This window comes from Lagopus leucura, unplaced genomic scaffold (genome assembly GCF_019238085.1).
Source record: "Lagopus leucura isolate 7727_CA_CO unplaced genomic scaffold, USGS_WTPT01 Super-Scaffold_73, whole genome shotgun sequence".
NCBI lineage: Eukaryota > Metazoa > Chordata > Aves > Galliformes > Phasianidae > Lagopus > Lagopus leucura.
The window spans coordinates 66,279,571-66,292,217 of NW_024962252.1; the positions used below are offsets into that span (position 1 = coordinate 66,279,571).

The following is a 12,647-nucleotide window of genomic DNA, read 5'->3' on the forward strand; positions in this document are numbered from 1 at the left end:
CACGCACCCTTCGAACACATCGCTGTCAATGATAAGATGTTCGTTTTACTATTTTCTAAGCTTCTCCCTTGTCCTCACCTCATGACTATTGCACCACATGAGCAAAGCTTCTCTGCTGTGTGTTTACTCCTGAGTGCTACCGATGCTGGAAGTCTTGCAGTTCTTGCAGGCTGTCAAACTCCTCTCTCTGTTGGAGGCCTGGTTTCCACACCAACAGGAATAAAGTGTGGACCTCACAAACGCTCACTAGAGCTAAGCACGCATTTACACTGGTGACCCTCTGCTGCACCCTTGGCACGCGCTATAGCCGCCCTTCGACTAACGACAATTTTACAACCCGTCATTGACCCTTCGTTTACCACACTCGCACGCGCCGTGCACGCGTAGCTCCGCGGAGCAGCCGGCAAGGGGCGCTGTGCGGCGGGCTCGGCGCGCGGAGGGAGCGGGCTGCGGATCACCTGCAGCAGCGGGGGGGCCGGGAGCTCCGCCCCCCTTCCCGCGGTTAATCGCATCCTCCTCCGCCCGTAGCAGGCACTGGCGGCGCGGCGGGCAGAGCCGTCCACCTGCGGCAGGAGCGCGGGCATCCGCAGCTCTTTCGCTCCCAGCCGCAGAGCTGTGCGGCAGTGAGCAGCGTCCGGGAGAAGGAGAGAGAGAGAGTGAGAGAGGGAGCCATGGCCGAGGGGGGCGAGGGCGAGGACGAGATCCAGTTCTTGAGAACTGTAAGTGCCGCGCCGGTTTGGGGCAGGGTCTCGCGGGGGGAGGGCGGCTGGGGGCGATGCTCTGAAGAGAGCTCAAGGGGGGGAAGCCGCGTGCACGGGCGAGGAGGCAAGGGAGCAACGGGGGGAGCCCCGCCGGGGCTTTGCTTTCCGCTGAGTAGCCCGTGCCCCCGGTCCGCGGGCGTGGGGGTGCGAGTAACCGCTGGCTTCGCTTAATGGAGCTGGGAGGAGAGGGTGACGGTGCGGAGGCGGCGGTGCGGGGGCACGCGGGAGGGGGAGGCGCGTGCTGGGAGCCCCCGCCGCCTCCGCGAGTATCTGAGCTCGGCTCCTGCCCGCCGCCGTGCTCGCGTACTGCGGATACTCAGCAGGCTGCGCTCCCGGCTTAGGGGGCTGAGACCGCGCTCCTTCTGCAACAACGGAATAGAACAAATCGCCTCTCGAGGTGCCCACTAACTTGCAGGCGTTCTCCTCGCTGTGCACGGACTAACACAGCTCTTCTTTCTTGGTGTGAGCATCCTCAGCCCAAAGCATGTAAAGGCGCTGGAGCATTTCTTCTCCTGAGTTCAGTTAATTTGTCTGGAGCGCTGCGCTTCTTGCTTATCTGGATTATTTTACTTCATGCAATTCTTTGTTTGCCTTCTGGGCCATCTCCTGAGTGCTCTCTGTAGCTGCAATCCTAGTAAGTTTTGGAGATGGGTATGTTTGAACGGTGCAGCATACAAACCTGGTCACAGTTCTAGGAAAAATTGCTGAGATACCCATTAGGTAGAGAAAGAGATGCTGAAATGGTGTGGTAAAGCTTATATTCTTTCTTTCTTCCTTTCTTTCTTTTTTTTAAGTGCAATCCAATGTAAAAAATGTTAATGACTAATGCGTAGCAACAAAATACATTTAAAAAGGATGGAGAAGCAAATTGCACAGCCTGTGCAAAGCACTTCACATGCCATTTGCAGCATTATGGAGCTTAGATTTCAATCTTCTTGTGCTTTTTTTTTTTTTTTTTTTTTTTTTTTTTTTTTTTTTAACCAGAAGCTGGAAAGTAATAGGCATGCATCCTGTTATAATAACATTTATTATTATTATTATTATTATTTGTTTTGAGTTCTTGGAAACTGTGGTTGTACAGGGAGGGACAAGGCTGTTATGCAACACTAGCATGAAAACTGTCAACTTTCTTTCTTCTTGACATTATTCGATTCCTATTGTAGTGTTGTGTAACACCTGAAGACAAACCAGAAGATACTTTGTTGAAAGAAAATGTGTCAAATCAATGTGTACTTTTTTACTGTTCGTCCTCTTCCTGGAAAATGCTTTTGAAATACTTGTGCCGTCACAGAGAGGCTTACTGCAGTTCTGTTTGTTAGGCTTAGCTCATGAAACGCTGTTATCTGAATACTTAATAGGGAAAGCGATGCTGTGGACATGATAATGCTGCCATGCACATATAGAGTAGTGCTGAACTATTGCACCTGACAGCAGCAGCACGTTACGTAAAACAGCACTCCTGATAATGTGCATCAGGCTTAATAGACTTCTGGCCAACGCAGCCTTAGACCATGCTTAAAAAATCTGTAGAATGTTGTACTGATGGAAAGTGACCTTGAATGTGATAAACTGAGGCATGGGGGAATTCATGTAGTGAAATAATGGAAGACCTGAGAAATAGCCTTTTCATGTGATGTTTTTGAACCTCCAATCTGTAGTTACATGCAAGTAATAATTTTAACTTCTCTTTTCCTTGTGCTTTGTGGAAGTCATGATCGTGGCTTGGAAAAGTCAATTGCTTTAAGATGTAATCTCAGTGTTTCAGTTCTTCTGCCCTTAAAGTTTGGTTTAGTACTCCCTAGAGCTGTTGGATACCTTTGGCTTTCTGAACGATGTTGATAGAAAGCACTGCAAGTCAAATGTTACTTGTGAGTTGCCTCAGTTTCTCCTTTTAGTTGTTTATTTTCAAAAAAGTAATTGGGGATAAACGAATTCATGAATGGATTGGTAGTTAAAATAGAAAATATCGAAGAACATCATATACCAGCAAAAAAGCTTTCTGTGCGATGAATACCTTAATCATGACTTCTGTAGACCTGCTGCATATAAACAGTGTTCTTTGAATTTTCTTCTTTTGATACGTCAGGATAAACTCTATGAAAATGTGGGTTCTCTTTCTGACACTTCAAAATTTGTAATATCTTTAATTTTCTCTGGGATTTAAGTAGAATTTGTCATTTGTAATATTTCAAGAGAAATGTGAGATTTCCTTCAATAAAAAGATTCCTTTCATTGTAGCTAGCTATTAAACTGAATTTGTATTTGCCATCTATGTGTTGATGCATATTTGTGTGTGTGTATACGTGTATATATATAATATATATCTATATATATTTATATTATATATATGTATATAAAACTTAGGTTTTCATGCATTCCTGCTTTGCCTAATGATTCCTCTTCTTTTGGTTCTCTTATCTTTTTTTTTTTTTTTTTTTTTTTTTTTTTTTTAATGAGGTGACATCATGCATTTCCTCCTACAAATTTGCTGCTAGGGTGCTTTATGTTTCTCTTCAGAACAAATTGAGGTTTGATATGTCACTTCTGGAAAGTGAATGTAACTTGTTAATGCTCTGGACTTCTGGAAATATCAGTCCTTACACTGGTTGAGACAACTTTAGATAGATTGGAATTCAGCTCTCCTTAATGAAGTCTTGTATAGTCATGTGAATGACATGCTTCTCCACTGACAGTAGTCTCTTTCATTTGCTGAATATTGTGTGGAGGTAGCTTTGTGTTATATATATATCCCCTATAAGGCTTGGTCATATGTTACTGTGTCGTCCCCCACTGAAGGCATACGTGCTGTGTAAGGGGAGTAAAGAGGAGCAAATAGCATGTCTTTGCTTGTATTAATCTGAGGGATGGCTTCTTTCCCATGCAGGATTTTAAATCTTTTTTTCATATTAAAAAGTAGAAAGATATGTCCACAATAAGTTTTAATTGTTTAGTGTTCAAGAATGTAAACAATTCATAATTAACAGGGAAGTGACTTGCTTGTTTTTTTTTCTTCACTTGCCTAGAGTTAAATAATTCAGAGTTCCATGAAAAAAAAAAACAAACATGATGTGCTTTTGCCAGTGTGCAAAGGCTCCTTCCATAATGTCATGATGTGTACGTGCAAGGAATGTGTGGCTTTTTTTTTTTTTTTTTTTTTTTTTTAGTGCAGAACCCCCATAAAGGAAGGCCTTTGAAGGGGGAATATAAAGCTATAAAGCCAAGGATGGAATTAAACCAGGTGCACTGTTTCTACAAAACACTGCTGGGAGTATCTTGTGTATCGGTTAAAGGTGTTCTGAGTTCTGGAAGCTGTTCTGTACCTAGGAGTGATGTGAAATGTTGTAATGTAGCTATTAGAGCTTCTGATGTTCCTGATGGCAGTACGTATGGTTTTCTGGAACTGTGGAATTTCTTCCATTAAAGACAAGTGCTCTTGGTGTTTATGGTAGGAGATGTCATCAAGGCACGTTGAAGTGAGGCTGTTAGGGTTACAATCTTCTGCACAGTTACTACTGGAATACTGATGTTCTCCTTTGTGCTCTTTGCTGCTGCTTTTTTAGTTTTTTCCCCTCAATTCTCTTTTGTTTAATAGTTTCTCTTGCTCCTGTGAGTGTATTTTGTACTGCCTTATCTTCCACATAGACTTAATTGTTTTGAGTGTGACTGTCAGAGGGAAGTGTAAAGGTACTTTTCAACACTGGAAGTGTACTTTTAAATTAAGTTAAATGTTACTTAGGTTTGATGTGGAAAAGATTTTATTAACTTAGTGCTGGGATGTAGTACTTCAGATAATAAAAGAATAGAGTTCATGGCAGAGAATTTTTCTTCGCTCAGAATTGAATAATGTGATTTAAATGTGATTGCATTTGAAGAACAGGAGTTCCTTGACTCCAGAATCTGTTGTAAATGTCCTTTGTTATACACAGCATTTAAACAAAGAATGTAACTCCAAATCTGATTAAGAAATCATATGCTTTGCCCATCATGAATGAAGATATTGTGGAACTACAGAACAAAGGAGGATCCTGGGCAAAGATGATGTTAAAGTTATTGTAAAATAATAAATAAGAATTGTTGTTCTGTGCATCAGAAATGACTTTTCATCCTTTTTTTTTTTTTTTTCTCTTCTTTCTTTAGTGCTTTTCATACACTGCTCATCTTTTAAAGAATTTTATCATCATATATTAGGTTCTGATGGCTGCAGCCATCGAATATACAAATGCAGCTGACAGAATAGACTAAGGAGAATGCTGAAAACAACTTTGGATGTTAGGAACAATATTAGAAGGAGGTAACACTAAGAAACACGTCAGCTACCTTTTGTTTATATTAATAAACCATCGCTGTAACTATTAGTACGTGACTTGCAATGATTCACCAGGGACTGGCATAAGAGACCACGGTTTAACAGCTCATGTGAAGAATGGCTTGCCTGCAATTGCAGCATCTGTACCTTCCTCTCTGAGACACTGCACTGCAGTACAGATACTGAATATGATCTCAATTTCTATTTTGGAATTGAGCTGGACAGACAGTAGTGAATGTGTTTTAGCTACTCCATTTTTTTACTTGGGAATTGTGCAAATGTTTTACATCCAAATATTCTAATGCCAAAAATGCTAGGCAAGCATTTTATACTGCCATTAGGATAATATTACTGGATAAAATCAGTTGTTCTATCTGCAAACTGTCTTGTCCAGTGTTCTGCATCTGGAGATCACCTGTACCAGATATGTGCAAAAGAGGTTAAAGGAGCTCTGTGGTGAGCAGTTGGCCCACCAGAGAGAGAAGTTTTGTGCTGGTCTTGTGAATTGATTGACTCATGTATTTTGATGCACAGAGAGCTTCTCTTATTTTCAGTGTCTGGGGATGCACTGATAAATGCTGCTCCTTAGAGTTTTGAAGGTCTGAGGGAAAAGGTATTCCAGGAACTTAAGCTGTGGAAAGGCTGTAAAGACAAAATTCCAGTATGAACACTGGTTAACTTCTGACTGTAGATTTAATGCATCTCAATATCTTCATCTGCCTTTGACTTCTTTATTTTAGTGCTATAGCCATTTTTTCTTAAAGGTGGTTTCTCTACTGCATGTTTGTATGGGAAGTGCACAGGATGGTTCTAATTAAGAAATGTGAAGAAATATGTAGGAAAGAAGGCTGCATCTACAAAGTACATAAATTAAATTGAAAATCAGGGATCTTTTCCTACTGCTTTTCTTTAAACTTAGGGATGCTTTGTGTTAAAACAAATGTGTTGGTTTTCTCTAAACTCTACACAAACGTTTTCTTCCAATTTAATAAATGGAAGATATAAAATTAAACTTGTCTGTATATAGATATCAAAAGAGAAGTTAAAAACAGTGTACACGTAGGGACTGAGTTTTCCTGTACTTTCTAATTATGATCTCAGTGACATAAATCTGTTCTGTGTTATTTGATGGCACGATTTAAATGGGTTAATGAAAGAAGTTTTTTTTTTTTTTTAATTTTTCTTAAATCTTTCTTAGCGTGATGTGATTTGAACTGTGATTAAGATTAAGGAGGTCAGCATTGTTCTTTCTGTATTGTCTAAGCATTTTTTTTGTTAATCTGTGTCCAAAATGAGTTGTCTTTCCAGTTATTAGCAAATCATTACTTGGAAATGCTGTAAAGAAGTCTTACAGAGTGCTCTGCTTAGTAGTACATATGTATGTTTGCTGCTGTATGTTTGTTATATGTTGATTTGCTTAAAAAAAAAAGAATTGGCCAAACGAACAAAATATTCTTATAGCACTACTTTTTTTTTTTTTTTTTTTTTTTTTTTTTAGCATAAACTAAAGAAAAATGTTACTTTTTGTTGATTTGTGATGGATCTCACAGTTGACATGGGTTAATGAAGTGTTCCAGGTCTCACAGCTCAGATCCTGCTGAAGACAGAACTGTTGACTTCAATAAAGCCAGATTTTCATCTCCAGACCTGGACTGCAGGGAGACTGGCTAGAAGTGTGTGTGTGCATGTGTTAGTTGTTACAATGTAAATGCAGATTTGCTTCTGAAAATTATGAAACTCTGGAAAAAATTCAGTCTTTGGTTGGAATTGCTCCTAGCTATGACATTGTTAGGAGACTTTCTTTGTAGTTTATCTGACAAATATTTTAGTTCAGCACATCTGGGAAATAAAGCTCTGTGAATATTTGCAGATGACTGTCTTTCATGATAGTAAAGAGAATAAAATTACAGCAGTTCTGTTTGTATTTTGCATTAGTGAGGGGCTTGTTCTTTTATATATAATCAACAAGAATTTTGCTATTGACTGCAAGGGGACAGTTCCTTAAAAGAATAAATTGTTGTGACATATTATCAGTAGGGGTGAATGAATGATGATTTCCTGTTTAATAGAATTCTAGGCTTCATTTCTGAATGACAGAACCTTCCTCACAAGGAATACTTTATCTCTTAAGTGGCAGTTATTATTGGAATATTCTGAAACTTTTAGAAGCTGAGCTCTGGTTCGATTGAACTACTTGTTTGATTTTTGTGTTGGAGCATTGAGTGTAGGTGAATGAAAGCCATAATTACTGTAGTGGATTATCCAGGCACTCTGACTGTTGAGTGTGTCCAGAGGAGGGCCACAGAGACGGTTGGACATCTGAAGCATCTTTATTACAAAGATAAGCTGAGACAGCTGGGCTGCTTCTTCCTGCAGAAGAGGAGGCTGTAGGGAGACTCACTACAACTTTCCAGCACTTAAAGGTAGCTTATGGAAAAGATGGGGAGCAACTTTTTATGTAGCCTGATTGTAACATGACAAAGGGGAATGGTTTTAGGCTAAAACAAAGTAGATATAGGTTAGATGTTAGGAGAAAATTATTTACTCAGAAGGTGGTGAGGCACTAGTGCAGGTCGTCTGGAGAAGCTGTGGGTGCCCCATTCCTGGAGTTGCTCAAGGCTGGGTTGGTTGGGGCCCTAGGCAGCCTCAGCTGGTGTGTGGCAGTGCTGCCCATGGCAGTGGGGTTGGAGCCAGTTAATCTCTAAGCTCCCTTCCGAAGTAATGTATTCAATGATTCTAATGGCATGTGCATCGTGTCCTGCGATGAAGGAAGGGAGGGGTGGCCAGATTCACAAATCCATTTGGTTAGATTAAGGTGAAATGACACTCAAGGTCCAAACACAATCGCCAGTTTTCATGAGAATCTTTGTACTGCACTTATCTTAAAATTACTGGCACTCGTACAATTGTATCTATTTAAGCTGTGTGGCTAAGTTATGTGATTGTATGGGCAATTAAAATAAGCCTTGCATTACTTGACAACTTTATAAGCAAAAAAGAAAAGGGGAGAGGGAGTGGATAGAGAAATAGACAGACAAAGAGATCAACGTTCTGGTTTCCAGCTTTGGTGCAGCCAATAGAGGGATTCTTGGTCTGTGAGAGTGTTCATCCAGAAGTTCCGAAGTCTTGAAGTCACTCCCAAGCTTCTCCAAGAGGTGCTTTTATGCCAGTTAGATTGTTGTTAACAAGTGTGTTGTCAACAAGTCTGCAGTTAACAACTCCACCTGTACAAGGGGGTTTTCATCAGAGCAAGGCTGCCCATCTCTGTACAACTCCTTTCTCCAACCATGTTTTCAGCATTTAGTCACTTGTTACAATGATGGTCTTGGCATTGTCTGGGACAATTCCAGCATACCACAGATAAAGTATTTTACTTAGGTCTGTTATAATGTTATGTAGCTCTCTGTTTCATTTGGACTATATTTTCCTTTGCTTGTATGGATTTGTATTTATATCATGCATTCTTTAAGTAATAGTATTATTCCCATGTATCACAGAATTTCTTTTAATTGAAAGGGACTCTTAAAAGTCATATAATCTCGACTCTCCTGCAATTAACAGGGACACCTACAGTTAGATCACGTAGCGCAGAGCCCCATGCAGCCTGACCTTGAATGTCTCCAATGATGGGGCATCCACTACCTCACTGGGCAACTAGTTAAAGTGCATCCTCACCCTTATTGTAAAATCCTTCTTCCTCATATCCAGTCATTATCTCCCTTTTTTTATTTTGAAGCCATTTCCCCTTATCTTGTTACAACAGACCCTCCTGAAGAGTGAAGCAGAAAGGAGTAGATAATGATATTCTTGAAGAACAAGAGGACCAACCAACCTTAAACTAGTGAAATGACTGGAGAGCAAAAGCAAGGCAGACTTTTAGTCCTATTGTCTTTTCTGTGCTTTTTCTTGTTTAGAATAAAAAGATTTATTTCTTTGTTGTCATTGTAACAAATAGTACAACTCAACGTTAACCACTGCCTGCAACAACAACCCAGAAAAGGTCACTTTAGATTTCTAACAAAAACTAGTAGAATCTCTCACCTGCTTGTACAGCAGCATAGCTGTAGTGATTACTTTTTAATAAGCCTGAATTTTGTTAACCTGCTGTGTATTTACATACAAAGCCTTGCTTTCTTTTCTTTTCCTTCTCTTAATAAAGATGGTGTTACTTGTCAGACTAATTAAACTCCTCATATATAGCAGATTACCTACCTACCTACTAATAAAATAGTCATCAAGGAGACTGTGGCAAAAGTTGTTGAGATGCCATTCCGTACAATGTGGATTGATGGATGCAAGACTATATTTTAGTACGCATTTGAACACAGTAGGACCACAGAGAATGAATTACAAGGTTGTTATATTTTTGTGAGGTGCCTTCCTACAAGACTTCAGAATAATTCAACTGTAGGACAACATTCTTTCATTACCAGCTTGTTTCTTTTTTTTTTTTTTTTTTTTTTTTACTCGACCAAGGGAGGTAAAATCTGATGGATTTTAGAAGCTAGAAGTATTATTACTACATACTCAACACCAGTGCATTCTATCTACCTTTGAAATATACTTCTGTGAGAACTTCTCTAGAATCCTGCTCTAATTGTTGAATGTACTGAGTTTGAAGGCTATTTCTACTTACGTCCTTCCTCTACAGGAATGATGGAAGGAAGCAACAAAAATTTGCATTGTCCTGTGAGTTTTCCTGAGGATTGTTAGAAAATGAAGTAGTATTAGTAGAATTGAACTGGAAAGTCTGTCTCCTACAGCCCCATTTCTTCCTTCCAAACCACACGTATCCAGAAAAAAGAGCCTGGGTCTTGTGTGGGATGTGTTCTTTGGATTTATAAAAGGAAGAAGAGGGAAGAGGAAAGTATCCTTCTTTAGCGAATATATTACACAGTGGTCTGTATGAACTCCTTCATTCTTGTGGTAGCAAGTGCAAGTTCTTATGTAGAAATTTAGATGGAGAAGTGAGAAGAATTTGAAGAGTTTGCAAAGCAAGCCTAGATGATGGATGCTGGATCTGCTTTGGTCTTATTTAACTGCTTTAGTTAATTTACTGATAACGTGATCCTCACTATACAAGAAGAATGTAGCTGTACTAATAAATAGTGAAAAACCACTTATGGTATGCTTATTTTTTAGTTGTAAAGTGGAATCTTCCTGTAAGTAGTAGCAGAGACATGTTGAGCGTGAGCCAAATGCTAAGCCTCTCCATATGGACACGTGGTCTTCATCCCAATGCAGTCTTCAATAAACAGCTTGGTTCCATTGGCAGTAATGGCCAACTAAATACCTACAAAGATGGATAAGAAACTTTGAGCCCTGCAACAGTCATGAGAATACAGTGGAGTTCTAATGCTGAGGGTTAGATTGAAAATACATATAATTTACTTGACTTCCTTCCTCTCTTTTTAACTGTTTCCACATGTTTTTAGTGTACATTTTACAACTCTAGTGCATGAAAAGTAATGTTTCTGCAGTTGTCTTGGGAACAACAGTGAGATAGAATATACGTTCCCTTTTTCAACAGAAAAGTAGAAACAAAATTTCACAATGTCTAACACAGGGAAATTCTCCCTAAGAATGAAGTGGAGATTAGGAAAAGTAAAGATCAAAGTGTGCCAATAACATTTTATTAATTTTTTTTTTGATTCAAATATGTTGATGAACATTCCAGAAATGTGATTTTAATGGCAAAAAAATGTCTGTGAAGCAGTGCTAACCCACATCTAAGCGTAGTGCTGGAATATTAAGGATAAAAAGGAAAAGAGTTGTATTTATTGGTGTGTACCTATTGGTATGGTCTATCTAATTTCTTTTAGTCTTTGAATTATGTAGTACAATCCTTCTGAAAGGCTTGTGAGCAAAGTAGTAGCTATCTCCTTTCTATAGCTATTTAAGTACTATGTAGGTAAAACCTAAAAAGTCCTCAAATTCTGTGAGCATTCCACTACTGTTCACTGAATTCTATATAGCTAGCTTATGAAATAATGGTTTGCATACTAAAAAGTTTCTGAGTAAGTCCTGGCATGATTGCTTGTTCTGGTATGTCAGTCCTTGCTGACTCTTTAATCACACTTCAAATGTCAAATGAAGGGAACGCTTATTTTTAATACTGGTACTTTGATGGAAGAAGAATCTTAAAGCTTACAAGAGGAAAGAATTACCAAACAAGTCATAATTAAAGGGCTGAGCAGACCAGGAGGCTTGTAAAAATGTTCTGTAAATTTTGATTTCAATGTGAGAAGGTTTCTGCAGTCCTTTGGAAGAAGTGTTCTTGCATTTTAGACAATTCCAAAATATTTCATGAAATGTTCTTACATTCTCTTAGTCCACATCAAAATTGTTAGCCGTATCTCATACTGTACTTATTCTGTAGGTTATATGCTATCTGCAGGTTCAGTTACGTTTGCTTTTCTTCAAATGTGCAACATCTGAAGAATTTTTTCTTCAGTCTTACTCATTCTTCCATTTTATTGTCAGAAGTGCTGAGTGCCCTCTGTGTTTTGGATTTAATTACTCTTCTTTGTATGAAGTTTTACACAGCTTCAACGTATCTGTAGCAGAACTTGCTATTGTCTTTAGTTATGAATTTAAATATTCAATCAAACTGGAAGAAAAATGTTTTCCTGAAGGCAACTCTTAATTTTTTTTTCTTGCTGTCATCCTCTTGAGAGCTGTACCTTGCAGTCTGGCTTTTCTCCAGAGTGAAATATATGTTTATGCATAGAAACTGTATTTTAATTCCAAATTTAGAGACGAGTAGAAACTTTCTTCTTTCATGGAGGAGAAATGAGGAATTATGTCGTAAAATTAGACTTTCCTGTTTGCTGAAGGGAGGTATCCTTTTCTAGGGGAAATATGTGGCTCAATAGAAAAAACAAAAACAAAACACTATACATGTATTTTTAATAATTGAAGAAATTGTGCCTCTTCATTGAGCTGAGAATGGAGGTTTCTTGTTTTCTGTTTTCATTCCTAATTTAGGAATCTTCATAGCTATCTGAAACATGGTCTGATTTGGGTTGGAAGGGGCACTAAATATCATCTAGTTCCAATCTTCCTGCAGCAGTCATAATTTACTGATAATAGTTATTTGAATGTAGCTTAATAATCAATTGTGTAACATGTAAGATGAACGTGTTAGGCTGCAATGTTGATATATTTTATTGATAATGTTCCAGGTATCACTTTTCTGACTGTTCTGATTGCCAGAAGTAATGTATATCTTTCTTTTTTAAAATTTATTCTGAGTTTCCTAGTTGAATTTTAGCTTATAGTGTAGATGTCTGCTGTGATTGCAAGTTTTCTTTTTGGGTACTCCTTTAAATCTATCAGCAAAGCAGAATTAGGCATTAACTGTTCTATCTCTATTTTTATTTTGCTCTCTGTTCTGCAGTTTGTTTATTTATTTATTTTTTACTTGATAGTTACAAAGTTAAGAACATCAATGATTATTCTTTCCTTCCAAGCCAACTTGTTTCAGGGATTGCCCCTCAGACTGGTTTCAAGGAATCATGTACTTGGCACAGAGGTATATTCTGACTGAGAAAATGGCTAAGTGAGAGAAACAGTATCAG

General features: G+C 38.7%; 1 protein-coding gene across 4 annotated transcripts in view; it reads left to right on the forward strand.

Moving 5' to 3' along the window:
• The first annotated feature begins 546 nt into the window (after window positions 1-546).
• RYR2 (ryanodine receptor 2) overlaps window positions 547-12,647 on the forward strand; it is a 337,274-nt gene continuing 325,173 nt past the window's right edge. For all 4 annotated transcript variants that reach the window (XM_042888514.1, XM_042888524.1, XM_042888521.1 and 1 more), the window contains exon 1: window positions 547-719. In XM_042888514.1, coding sequence (XP_042744448.1) covers window positions 672-719 — 48 coding nt within the window. In that variant the 5' untranslated portion in view covers window positions 547-671. The remainder of the gene's footprint in view (window positions 720-12,647) is intronic.